General features: G+C 37.0%; 1 protein-coding gene across 1 annotated transcript; it reads right to left on the reverse strand.

The window, feature by feature from the left end:
* Positions 1-882: 882 nt before the first annotated feature.
* Positions 883-2,207, reverse strand: LOC125092209 (L-lactate dehydrogenase A chain-like). The gene is made up of 2 exons (XM_047716572.1): positions 2,087-2,207; positions 883-1,897 (listed from the first exon to the last, which is right to left on the reverse strand). The coding sequence occupies exons 1-2, from the start codon at positions 2,187-2,189 to the stop codon at positions 996-998; spliced, it is 1,005 nt and encodes a 334-aa protein (XP_047572528.1). The 5' UTR covers positions 2,190-2,207; the 3' UTR covers positions 883-995.
* Positions 2,208-14,660: the final 12,453 nt, after the last annotated feature.

Consider the following 14,660-nt stretch of genomic DNA (forward strand, 5'->3'; position numbering starts at 1 on the left):
TCTGCCTTTGGCTTTAGTCATGATCCCAGGGTGCTGGGATGGAACCCTGCATTGGGCTCTCTGCTCAGCAGGGAGCCTGCCTCCCTCTCTCTCTCTGCCTGCCTCTCTGCCTACTTGGGATCTCTATCAAGTAAATAAATAAAATCTTTTTAAAAAAGTATTTATCAATAACTCTTCATAATAATGCTAATAAAGGTTTAATCTGATTGCTTAATATCAACTTGTTTATTTGAATTACAAATAGATTGTAACTCATGATTCTACTTCTTAGATTCTGCTTAGCCAAAATTCTATCCTTAGCTATTATGCAGTCTTGTTTTCAAATCTCCAGATATTTGCTCTCCTAGGAAAAACTATATCATAAGACAAATAAATAAGTAGGTTACTACTAATAGTACTTGTAAATTGCATTAGGTTTGCTATTCCATATTCTTGTTTCTTTTTATTTTTTAAAGTCACTGTTCAAATTTTATTTGGTATTTTAGTTGGTACAACACTTCATTGGTTGCATGGTCTTTTTACATTATATGGCAATGTACACTATATTCTGACATACATGGTACACGAAGAAAGATCCTTTGGAACAGTTATGCACAATACATGCAATAATGAATTTATACTTTGGAGCCTAGGATGTGACTGACTGGGAAAGATGGACTAGGCATGTTGGGTGTTGGATGAAGGAACCAGAAGTCCTAGAACACACAGGAAATACACATCTGGTTGGAAGAGCACCTGCTGCATATGCAATATTGGCAGTGGTGCCTCTGAGATGAACCCATTTAGGACTACAAAGGCCAAGTATCATCCAGCATTAGGGTATAGCTGCAGGGTTTGCTGAACCATTCCTATTTAGAACTTTAGGAAACTGATGTTTTTTCTTTAGGCCATTTTGATATTATTTAAGTAACAGATCAGATAATAAGGACGATGTACACAACCTCCAACTAAAACCCTGTCGTAGTCTAGACAGTGAAGTGGTACATTAGAAAACTTTAAAACTGCAGCTCCTTTTTGATCCCCCAGAGTGTGTCTGCACTCTTCTTCAAACGGGCCTCCTCCTCAGAAGTTAGAGTCACCTTCACAACATCTGAAATTCCATTCTGTCCCAAGATGCAAGGAACACTAAGGAAGACATCATCTTTTATTCCATAGAGACCCTTAATCATGGTGGAAATTGGATGCACCCGCCTAAGATTCTTCATTATACTTTCTGCCAAATCTGCCACAGACAGTCCAATGGCCCAGGAAGTGTAGCCTTTCAGTTTGATCACCTCATAGGCACTGTCAACCACCTGTTTGTGAACCTCTTTCCACTGTTCCTTATCTGCATCAGTGCCTAAGTCAGGGTGCAGATTCTTCAGAGAGACACCAGCAATGTTTACTCCACTCCATACAGGCACACTGGAGTCTCCATGCTCCCCAAGGATCCACCCATGACAGCTTAATGGGTGAACTTCCCGTCTTTCCCCCATTAGGTAACGGAACCGGGCTGAGTCGAGATTGCAACCACTTCCAATAACACGGTTTTTGGGAAAGCCACTTATCTTCCAAGCCACATAGGTCAAGATATCCACTGGATTGGAAACAACAAGCAACTTGCAGTTTGGGCTGTATTTGACGACATTAGGAATGATGAATTTAAAGATGTTCACGTTACGCTGGACCAAATTAAGACGGCTTTCTCCCTCTTGCTGACGTGCCCCAGCTGTGATAATAACCAGCTTGGAGTTTGCAGTCACATTATAGTCTTTGCCAGAGACAATTTTTGGTGTTCTAAGGAAAAGGCTTCCATGCTGGAGATCCATCATCTCTCCCTTCAGTTTGTCTTCCATGACATCAACAAGAGCAAGTTCATCTGCCAAGTCCTTCATTAAGATACTGATGGCAGGGGCGCCTGGGTGGCTCAGTGGGTTAAGCCGCTGCCTTCGGCTCAGGTCATGATCTCAGAGTCCTGGGATCGAGCCCCGAATCGGGCTCTCTGCTCAGCGGGGAGCCTGCTTCCTCCTCTCTCTCTGCCTGCTTGTGATCTCTCTCTGTCAAATAAATAAAATCTTTAAAAAAAAAAAAAAGATACTGATGGCACAAGCCATGCCAACAGCACCAACCCCAACAACTGTAATCTTATTTTGGGGGACATGTTCTTCCTTAAGAAGATTCTGAATCAGCTGATCTTTGAGAGTTGCCATTTTGGACTTAGAACCAAAAGGAATCGGGAGTGCACGTCGGGAGGGCGGGCATCAGCGGCGCGCGAGACTGGATCCGGACTTGGCGGCAGCGGCTCCGACACTCCCATATTCTTGTTTCTTAAAATGTTGTTAAAGCCTTCTTTATAATGGAGTTTCAAAAGTAAATAAACTCAATACCAACAAGCTTAACAATGCTAAAGGTCAATGCAGGGAATAGAAAATAAATGTCATTGGAGTTCATAAATATGTTCACCTAATAACATTTTAATGGATTTTTAAAATACCTCTTGTAGATATAGGTTTGTTTTCCAAAATAAGGAATAAGCTACAAGGGAATGTTTCCATTTATTGTAAATTGTGAGACTGTAAATTCAGAGAGAGGCGAAGCAAACATTTTAAAAGTGCACACTACTTCCCATACTAATAGGCATTAAATATAAAGCAAACATTACAACCAGCAAATGTATAAGTAGCGCTTGGTTACAGAACTTAGAGCAATGCTGTTTGTACTGAATTCCACAGATAATAAAAATTCTTTTTCATTAAGGGTTAATATGGTACTATTAGACATGAAAACATGTGACAAAAAACCTTAATTACTCTTACTTTTAGGTAAATTAAGTACATGAGAAGACCTTCATTCACAATCTCTCTAGCCCTTATATTTATTCTGAGCTTTTGCTATAACCTTAAAGTAGCATTCTTTCTACAGCTTGTTCACAGGAAAAAAGATGGGTAAAAGAACAGTGGGTTGTTGATAGTAGATGAAAGGGTAGGTAGGTGTAAGGTCAACATTAGAAGAGACAGAAGAGAGACAAACTACAGACTTTGTCCAACTTCAATTTAGTCCGCAATTGAGTACTCAGGATATTTCTAGCTTAATAGGTGCTTGTTGAATGAACAAAGATATAGTTTGAGGTGAAACTCCTAAGATTGTGTATTTAGTGGCTTATCCACATCTTAAAGGCCAGCAGACAGATCACAGCTGAAACTGTGAAGCCTGATTTTAATCCCCTTTGCATAATTAGTGTTAGGTTAACTGACATTCTATTAAACTACACCAATCTTGACCACTGTAGCTGTATTTTTGTTTTGTTTCTGCCTTCCCTGTTGAGGAAAGTAAACGTTTTCCTCAAGCCAGATATACCCAGGTATGATGTCTATAAAGTAAAATTCAACTTTTTTAGGTATACAGAATTGAATTCAATTTAATTCTATTGTGAAATGTGAATGAATTGTGAAAGATGTGTAAAGCTGAATAACCATAACCAAAATCAACATATAGATTATTTCTGTTGCTTTAAGACTCTTTTTTTTTGTACACGTTTGTCAAGTTCCCTCCTCCATCACAAGCTCCTAGCAGCTACTGATCAGCTGCTCTCTGTCCCTATAGTTCTGCTTTTAGTTAGAACATCCTAAAAATATAAGCGTATAATGTATAGCCTTTTTGGCTCTGGCTGTCTTCACTTAGCATAATGCTTTTGTGATTGATCCATGTGATTGCTTATTTCAGTAGGTCTTTCTTTTTATTGCTGAGCAGTATTCCTTTCTACAAACGTACCACACACTGCTCAGTCAGTTACCAATTAATGAATAGTTGGGGTTATTTCTACTTTGGTTTGTGTGTGTGTGTGTGTGTGTGTGTGAGTGATCATGAATTAAGCTGTTATATATATTCATGTACAAGTTTTAGTGAGGACATGTCTTCATCTCTATTGGGTAAATATCTAAGAGGAGGATTGACGACTCATATGACAAGCATACGACTAGCTTTATCAGAAACTACCAAACTGGGGGCGCCTGGGTGGCTCAGTTGGTTAGGCAACTGCCTTCGGCTCAGGTCATGATCCCGGAGTCCTGGGATCAAGTCCCACATCGGGCTCCCAGCTCCATGGGGAGTCTGCTTCTCCCTCTGACCTCCCCTCTCATGCTCTCTCTCTGTCTCTCAAATAAATAAATTAAAAAAAAAAAAAAAGAAACTACCAAACTGTGTTCTAAAATGACTTTACTAGTTTGGACTGAGTTCTAATTGCTCAATATTCTTGCTACTACCTTTTCCCTCATTCCAGTAGATGTGAGTTTCTGGTTTTAATTTTCATTTCTCTGACCACTAATGATGTTGATCATCTTTTCATGTGCTTATTTGCGATCTGTATCTGTTATAATGAAGGGTCTTATCAAGGAAAATATTCTAACTGAAAAGGGAAAAATGTATTTGGTGCATGTTGGGATTCCTGTGCAGCCTATTCTCCTCTTCTCTGAGACTACTCCCCTCGCAGGGATGGCTCCTAGCAGCACGTTTGCATTATGTGCTCTCACTCTTGTCTTATCACAGATGATTGGACCTAACTCAAGGGAAACCAATTCAATGGCTGGGTTGGACAAATCAGAGCAATCTGTAGGAGCTGGATCATTTAGCTACAGATGCTGAATTTGGAAGAGTGCTAAATACATTATTTTGAGACTGTTATTAGAGCTCATGTATAAATGGAGCCAGTCTGAAGAGAGGCAGAGGGGAAATAAAAAACAGCTGCACAGAGAAAATCATAGTCGAGACTATGTGGCCCCAGAAAGAGAGTGAGAGAGATGGTTTCTGGAAGCTTTTCAGTTTTAGAAAGTCTTTCATGTATCTAGATTCACTTCCTATTGTTGATTCTCTGTGAGATAACCCTATATACTTCCCATAAATTTCCCTTTTTGATTAAACTAGCTTAGATTAACTTGGTTGTGTTTCTTTTCCTTGCCATCAAATGACCCTTGACTTAAATAACAAAATGATATTCTGAACGAATAAAGAGCAAAACAGAGAACAACTAAAATCCAAAAGAATTCCAAGATTTTTAGGTAATAAAGTGCTTATTAGACAAAAAAATGTTTCAAAGTATTAAAAGCTACCTGGCCTACAGCTCCTTTCTGAGCATTTCCCTGTATAATATGTTGCCCCATGGACTTGTAACAATAAGCAACAGTTGGCTGGACCGAATACTGATGTCTAAAACAATGGCAACAATCTAAAAACTGGACAACAATGGGGTAGCTCAAATCATAATACAAACCAGTAAAGGTTCGCTAATGTTGTACAATGATTGGCTAAACTAGTATCTTCAACTGGGTAAGTCTAAATGTGAGAACAGAAAGAAAGCTAGCCAATAACTGCAGGGATCAGTGGAAGCAGAGACAGAACACTTGAGTCACCATTATAGAGAAACACTAGCATTTAGCTGTAAATAATGTAATATTACAAGGCATATTTTTTACCAATCTACGTGGAAAAAAAAGAGTGTATATTGAAATGACTCTCAGCTCAAGATAAAATAGTAATGGGAAGTGGTGTGCAAACTAAAAAAGCAACTATTGTTATATAAGATTGCATCTATAGAAAGATAGTGGGGAGAACCATGAAGGTAATGAGACTCCTTTATCTAGTCAGGATGGTTCAAGAGCACTGTTTTAAGCTCTGAATTATATATTTTAAGAAAACTCTTGACATATTATTACAGGCGTATTCAGAGAAAGATGACCAAAATTGGTGAATGATCAAGAAATCATACACTTGACAAAGAACTGAGGAACTGAAGGGGATTAGTTTGGGAAACAGAAGCTTAGAAGAATATATGGCTGGTGTCTTCATATACATAAATAGAATACATTTATTCTAGAATATTATATTATATATATACTAGAATATATATATCTAGAATATTATATACTAGATATACTATATCTATAGATATATATAGATATATTAGATGTATATAGATATATATAGATAGATATATATAGATAGATAGATAGATATAGATAGATATATAGTTATAGTATATATAGATATACTATACCTAGTATATAATATTCTAGAATATTTATTATATGCAATATAATAAATATTATAAATATAAAATTTATAAATTTATTTATTCATTTATAAATATAAATATTAATTTATTCTAGAATATTCTAGAATATTCATATATTAATATTATAGAATATTATATATAATAAATATAATATTATTATAGAATAAATGTATTTCATGTACATCCAGAGGAAAGAGGTCAGGTATAGATTAAAATTTTAAATAGATTTCACATTAAAAAATGTATTTAATAACTAGAAGGGCTAAAAAATGGAGCTGGAATGGCTTCTGATGTTATAACATTGTCAAACAACAAATCCCAAGAGAAGTCAGACAGGAATAAGTCCGAGATATTTGGAAAAGAAATTTCCTTCCAGCCCTGACATCCTCATTTAAGTAAATATTACTCTTGGAACAAATTTTCTCTCATCCTAGATGCTTAGCTCTTTGAGGGCAATAACTTGGCCTTCACTGTGTATTAAAAAGTATCCAAATTCTGAATGTAATCCTTGTAAAAATATTCATTAATGTTTTAAAATGACCTTTCATTTTTCTGTCCTCTCTTTTCTCTCTCATCTACCAAACACATCATATAAAAATGCCAGTGAACAGCAAATACTGATATCTGTTCTTTTGAAAGAATATATTATTTCTATCATATTTTCCTTGAGGGCGTCTTAATATTCTTGCTTCTTCTCCAAAGAGGTCTAGTGAGAGCCTGTGGACCAATCAGTGGAATGTCATTGCTATAATACATCATAAGACATTCTGCTGGCAGGAGCAGGAGGTCAGGAACTGCCCTTTTCAAAAACTTTAATGAAAAATAATATACCAATCAACTTTATGTTAAATAGGCTCAGAGGCAAAGCTAGGTCCCTATGAATGAAAATTTTTTTTTAATACCTGTATAAAACAGTGGAGGGAGGGAAGAAATCATTCAGAAATAAGCACAGTATTGGGAGTCAAGAGACTCTTGACTTAACCTCAGCAATGACTCTAAGCTAAAGGTGCCATCTCAGGCAAATTGTTTCATTTCTCTGCACCTTAGTTTCTTTATTTATCAGCTAATGGCCCTCTAATACCTGATCTCACACACTGGTAGATTCCCCAGTGCCACAACCTCCTTAGTGTGCAAAGGAGTAGGTTTCCCCCTAAAAAAGAAGCCCTGGTTCCATTTATAGGGAATCACCAACTCTTTTTTTTTTTTTTTTAAGGATGTCATTTATTTATGAAAGAGAGAGAGGGAGGGAAGGCACGACTGGGTGAAGGGGCATAGGGAGAGTGCGAAACAGACTCCAACTGAGCAGAGAGCCCGATGCGGGGCTTGATCCCAGGACCCTGGGATTATTACCTGAGCTGAAGACAGATGCTTTATCAATTGAGTCACCCAGGCACCCCTACCAACACTTTTTATCTCCTTTAGCAGTATTTCATGTCTTTCCTCTTGTCCAATACAATGCCCCATACTATACTATACTATATTTTACACAGATTGGGTAAATAATAAGGCTTAATTAAAATCTAAAGGAACATCAACAAACAAACTACATATCATAGAGGTCTAAAGGCTTCTTCAAGCTATGTGCTATTCAGCAATCCTATATTCAGCAATAAAAATAATCATTATAAACACTTCTGCTGTCACATACCTGGAGTCCCTGGAATTTTTACTGCCTCATTACAAGATCTTCTTAATTTCATACTCATTAGCTGTGCAAGCTTTAGTAAGTTATTTCACCTGCCTGGTTCTCAGTTTGTTCTCTGTAAAATGGGTATACTAAGACATAGTTCACAGGTATGTAAATTATCTAGCACAGGCTTTGGTACTTGATAGGTCTTCCATGAGTGCTACTTCCATTCGCCTTGTCTTACTTTCAAGACTTTGGATCCTCTATTTACCGCTAGTCTTATGTGACCTCTTGAAGGCCTTGTTGTCTTCCTCAGCTTCTCCTCTTAAATATATTCCTAGCTTTACCATACCTCCTCCAGACTACTTTACCCTGGACCTGGACTAGACTGCATCTTAATGCACAGTGACACTTTTTAAAGGTGGTCTTCTGAATTTCTAATTCCCTTTTAAAACCTTTGGGGGCCATTTAAAATTTTTGAAATAAAAAACACATCTCAGAACCTCTCTATCCAGATTCAACATCAGTGTCTTGGGGGAAGAGAAACATATTTTCCCAAGGGAAAATGCTACCTACCTTCCAGTCTTAAAAGGCAGCTGGGAGGATACAAAAGGTAATAGAAGTGAAGCTTTGAATAACTCCCAGGAGTAGAAAAGAATTATTATTTAAATGGAAGGATCTCTTCAATCAACTGGCAGACTAGTTTTCTGACAATGAGTGTGAAACCTCATAGCAATTAAAATTATCTTTCTAGCTTGCCACATCAATGTCCCTTCTATTGTTCCTCTGTAAAGGTCAATCTGGTTATATTCACTATATATTCTAGAGATTACCGAAGCAGTCACTGCAGTAAGAAACCCTTCCTAAGCTTCACAGGAATGGAATAGCATGTTCTTCGATACACAGAGCAAATTCTGATCCTGAATAAGATAATATCACAGTGAAAACATATTTAATGTGGAAGAAAACAACAGTGTTTTCTTTGTCCTCTTTCTCTACAGACATTTCTGTGACAGGATTCATGCAAGAGACAGTGAGTGTTTGGTTCCTATTTCAATGAGGTACTCAAATAGGAATAATGATTATATCAATGATAAACAGTTTTATTGCTAAAAACTGCCATCCAAAGTGCCAGGGGATCTCTTCACCCCACATTTAATATGAGGTACTTATATGGAGATGCTCTCGCTAACCAGTGACAGTAGGGTATGCAGTTTGAGCACTATCTTCAGTTGTGACATTGGGCTGGTAAGCCATCCACCTACGCTGTCTCCAATTTCATTCCTTACTTTAATGAATTTGTGAGATTGCAGAATTAGGAAAGAGGGCACTGGCAGAGAAAAATAAATGACAACCTCTGTGATGTAAAGTGACTTTGATTCTTTTCATTCATCACTCATCAAACTAATATTAAATACTTATTATGTGCTATGCTTTATCCTAGGTGTTAGGATACAAAGATGAACTTGGTACCCTCAAGATATCACTTCTTAAGAAGGATACAGACATTTAATCAGTTCGCTATGTGGTCTACTAAGTCTATAAACATTAATATACCTAAATATGTAGAAAGTGCAATGAAAGTTCAAAAGGAGCAGCAACTAAGTTGGCCTGTGAGAATCAGATGGGGCTTAAGAGAATAGATAATTGTCAGGGAGCCTGGGTGGCTCAGTTGGTTAAGCATCTGCCTTGAGCTCAGGTTATGATCCCAGAGTCCTGGGATTGAGCCCCACATTGTGCCCTATGTCAGTCTCCCTGCTCAACAGGGAGTCTGCTTCTCCTTCTCCCTCTTCTCCTCCCCCGTCCTTCTCTCCCTCAAATAAATAAATAAAATCATTTTCTAAAAAAGGAATAAAGAATTGTAGGTGAGTAACAGGGTGGAGGAATAGGTCATTTTAGCAAAGATGAAACAAAGTACAGAGGCAGGGAGGCCCAAGAAAACAGTGCATTTGTGAAACTTCATACAGTTTGCTATTCCCATAGCATCGTATGGTCCATGCTTTCACCAGACAAGTCAAATTAAATATACACATATTGTCAGCTATGCTGAGTGATTCTGGCATGGTTCTTAGTTTTAAAAAGTTGGGTTCAGTTCAAATCAAATCCAACTGCAGATGAAGAGGAATTTTAATGACTCTCAGACCTGAGAGAGCTCAGGCTACTGATGTTTGCTTTCCACAGGTGCACTGGCACTGCCATATCTGTCAAGATGGAAACGAGTGGGTAAAACTGTTCAAAGTTGGTTAGTATAGAAATAATACTTAAGGTCTCTTTTAGCTCTGAGAGTCTGTATGTTACAAAATGGAATTTTATGAATTTAAGCCAAAATAAAAATCATGGTCAAGACATAGAAGAGAATGAAATCACAAAACTTGAATCTCATTTAAAAATGACATTTTTCCTTCTCCAAAGGTATAAAGCTACCTCTTGGAAGCAAAGATAATGACTATTGGGTCACTGTTAGGTGCATTAGGTATTTTGAGTTGTTTTTCTTTGGTGAGGGATATTTGACAGATCTGTTATCTCCACCATTTGTGGTCAACAGCAAATACTTACAGGGAATATAAATTGAATTAAGTTCATTCTCTGTTAGGGTATCTATATTATCTATGTATGTATCATTTACTTCTCACAATAACCCTAGGAGATAGATGCTACCATCTGTTTATTGTTGATGTCAGTTGTGTGTGCGCAGTGTGTGTGTGTGTATGTGTGTGTGTGTGTTTTGTTTTAGAAAATGGAGGCAGAGAGAGGTTCAGTGAATCTAGTATTGAAGAATCAGAATTTAACTTTAAGGCTTGTGCTCTCACCAGACATACCATGCTATCAAGCTCTAATGAGACAGAAAGTTGACCAGGATCAGGGGTATAGACGACTTCTTTACTGTTAATCCTTCTGTTTAGGCATATTGGTTCAAAACATGACATACATCATCTTTGTTTCCTTTACTGTTCTGATCTGTTATATTTCCTCCCTATAATCAACTTATCTAAGTAACATATATTCTTTAAATATTCCCTACATCTTCCCAGAAATATTGAGTTAACCCGATCATCTCTTTGTCTTCAGAATTCTGGTAGCATTTATTGTCTGTGTTGTCAACTTGGCACTTGCTATGGGTACAGATACTTATCAGATTATTTGTACAGACTGTATGTACATGTCTTGTAAAACTTTGCATTCCCTATGCCTAGTCCATTCCAGTGATTTATAGAGGTAAATATTCAGTATGCTTTCTCACGATTATGGCAATTAGAGAATACTTAATTAGATATTGACTTCCTTAGCACCAGTTGTTAATTTAGAAACATAATCATTTTACTCTAGTGTTTATTTCTTTATATAGGTCTCAAAAATGGTATGCCATACAAGTTTAATGTAGAACTACAATTAAGCACAAGAAAACACCTTGAAGTATCAATGCTAAAATGTAAGTAAAAACAGCCCAAAGACAATAGTTGTAATTATTTTAGAATTGAATTGTTATTTAACAGAGGTTTTATTTGCTTTTCCAGTTTCTTTTTGCATTTTCTTTGTTAACCTTTTTGACAATTTTGCAAAGGGGCTGAGGTCCAAATGTGGCAGATGCTGTGTGTCTGATTAGTTCGTTAGATGAGGAAAGGTAGTCAGACTCTGTCTATAGATAGTACATGAACCAGACTGTGACATTGCTGGCATGTTCATTTAGATGGCTGCCATGATGGATGCTGATGACCACAGCTAAATCCATTGAGAAAACTGGCAAACTGAAGTAATCATCAGGATCTGGGCCATTTGGAGGTCATGGATGTTTACTTTTTTTGGTAGCTTTAGAGAATTTAGCTCTTCTTTTGGCTCTACCATTCTAACTTTTCCAATTTGAGAACTCTCTTGATTACAAAACTCATTTAAATATCCACAGAATAATTTGTGTAAGGGGTAATATACAAATACATACATTTTTATATGTAGAGTCTCTTCTTCTGAATGCCTTTATCAAAAGTGACTATTGACAGTGAGTTAATGAATCTAGGTCTACAGGAAAATTTTCTCAACTATATGGTTTGACCAAAACTATTTTTCTCCTACTGTGTCCCTTCTTGCTTTATGTTGAAAAATATTCTTAAAGAAAAGGCCAGATAAGTATTTGGCTTGTGGCTAGCCAAACAACAGATTTTTTTTCCTGTAAAACTTTATTTGTACAAGAGGAGACAAAATGAGAAGCATCCCTTTTATAACATTGCTTTGATTTCCTGATTCAATTAAGTAGAGATAATAGCATACTTCGTATGGAACAGAAGTAGTTAACTTTTACTTCCAAGGATATTCCAGTCAGCTGGGGAGTGACAAAGCTAATCAACCTTTGTGCTTGACATGATTATAGGCTGTTTTGACAAGGACATCTAAGCCCTAAACTTAAATGAATTTCTCACACTTTAACTTATTTGCTTCTTCTCAAGCCCAGATCTATACCTCATGTGCAAACATGGTCTACATCAATTTTCTGGTTATTACAACATTTGATATAATTTTTAAGCTTCAAGGTTCCTCTAGCAGTTTTAGCAACTCTGCTTCTTCTTTCCCGACCACCTATCCAATAGTCTCTGCTTATTTGATTTCCTCGGATTGGTCTTTGAGTGTCTCTCTGCTGTAATAGTCCCCCCCACCCCTATTGCAATAACCCCCATTTAATAAAGTCTTTCTTTACAAATGTCCAAACCTGTGTGTCTATGCATGCACATGTGTGTGTGTGGGGGGGGGAGTTTCAAGTTTGGGGAGGCAGAACTTAGACAAGAGAAACTGCCACATTCTAGAATTTCTTAACAAATAATTATATAAACCAGGCCTCAGTTTCTCATCTCTAAAATGAGAATAATGATTTCTTCCTGTTCCTACCAGACATATTCAGGTGACACGTAAGAAGTCATATTTTGCTATGAGCCACTTGGAAGTATGGTGCTGTGTTACAGAATTAGAAGTCCTTATTACTATCCCCACTAATATCAAGGATGTCCTTTTATTAATCCAGTGATTTTCCAAGTGTGGTACTTGAAGGTTCTTGGTCCAGGAGTACCAGAATCACTTCAAAACTTATTAGAAATGCAAATACTTGATTCTCACTTCAGACCCATTAAATCAAATATTCTGAGACTAAGGCCAAGTAATCTATGTTTTAATAAGTCTTTCAGATAATTAAGGAACATGCTCAAATTTGAGAACTTAATAATCAAAATACATTCGTGAGTTTGAAAAAGAATACATTTTGCTGAGAGCTTTGAATACATTTGTGTAAGGTACCAGTTGCATTTATCCACACCTAAAAATAATGCCTAAATCCCTGGAAAGTCATTTTCAAGCATTCACTATAGATATCCTTTCAGGTGGACAATGTGGATGTTTGACTCATTTCTTATTCTTTATTAATTTCCTTACTTCTTGAAGAAATGTGAATGAACACAAGAGGCACATTTTGTAAAACAGAGCCCTAAAATTCCTCTCACATCCTCCTCTCATCATGATAAAAAATTCACTATTGATGAATGACTCCTGTACTCTGTGAGATATCAAGCCCTATTAGTCACTCATTTATGCCATTTAAATGCTAGATTTTGTTTTTCAGTGCTGCAGACCCATTACCAAAGAGGGCCCAGCTGTTACTTTTTTGCTTCAGGGACATTCTCTGCAAATTCAATGGGTTTTGCTTCAATTCAGAAAATGGAAAGCATTAGGTTTGTAACAATAATTACATATCTCTCCAGGGCTCTTGCACTATCAAGCCAGAGAGGAGAGTAGTAGTAATTGGTTAGATTCATCAAAAGGGAAAATTTATTCTTACATCTACTTGCAGTGGGCAAGGGTCCATTGAACAGATGGGCCAATAGGCACAATGTTAAAATTCTATGCATACCTAATATTTGGGTGTCACTGTTGAAACTACATTCAATAACTATCTCTTCCATATTTATGTTCACAGAAACTCTTGGGCTACGTAAGACTGGTGATCCAGAGTTTGAGCAAATAATATCCATTTCTTTTGACTCAATATTTACTTCCTAGAGTAAAGGCAGTGGGAAGACTTATGCAACTGACAATGGAGAACGAATCCTTATCTTCTTAAAGAGATGGCACTTCTTTGGCACATTTAATTCCTTCCAACACTTTTCTAAGCCTTCTAACATTTTTAGCAAATGAGATTTTTCACTCCTCTTCAACTGCTCCAAGTCTGCAGAATAGCTAGACTCCACTCCTATCATCAAGCAATGTGGCCTGATACGGTGATAAAGTAAGAATGTGGAGAACTGTTGGCATATTAGGAGTAGCTTGGGGACACCTGAGGGATAAAAGTACTCAAGTCAAAATACTAAAAGCAAAGACAATAGCTCAAATCTCCTGGCCCTTTTTAATGTCTTTTATGCATTAAGATTTCTCAGTTTTGAACACATGTGTTACTTTTTAGAAGTCATACCTAACAATAAAGGGGTAGTTCCCCAACTTTTTGTGGTTGTAGTAGGAGTTACTTTTTCTGAAAGCTTTAAGATCATTGAGGAATTTAACATGTGTGTATGGACAGGACATATGGGGCAGGTGAGAGGGCACATAACACCAACACCTATGGCTAAGAATAAAATTGTTGACATCAGGGGCTGTGGATGCTGTTGCTGGCATGCTTCTTTTGGAAACTGTCAAACTGGAACATGAATTGGAACCAACATAAAGATACAGAGAATATCTCTTACATTATTTTTCTGAGATAGATTTATTAGCACGTTCAACAAGAAGGCAGAGCTGATCATTAAAAGGCAACAGACTCCTCTACAGAATTCAAATCTTTCAATAATGAAGTCCATTAAGATATGGAGTCCATAACTTAATTGGTTGGACAAATCCATTGGGCATGCCACTGGAGACACATGATGTTTGAGTAAATGTGAAACCAACGAAAAACCTTCCTGCCTTTCTCCAAGTAGCTATGGGGATTTTCTTTTCAACTTGCAATAGAGTCTGACA

Source organism: Lutra lutra, chromosome X, assembly GCF_902655055.1.
Source record: "Lutra lutra chromosome X, mLutLut1.2, whole genome shotgun sequence".
Classification (NCBI taxonomy): Eukaryota; Metazoa; Chordata; class Mammalia; order Carnivora; family Mustelidae; genus Lutra; species Lutra lutra.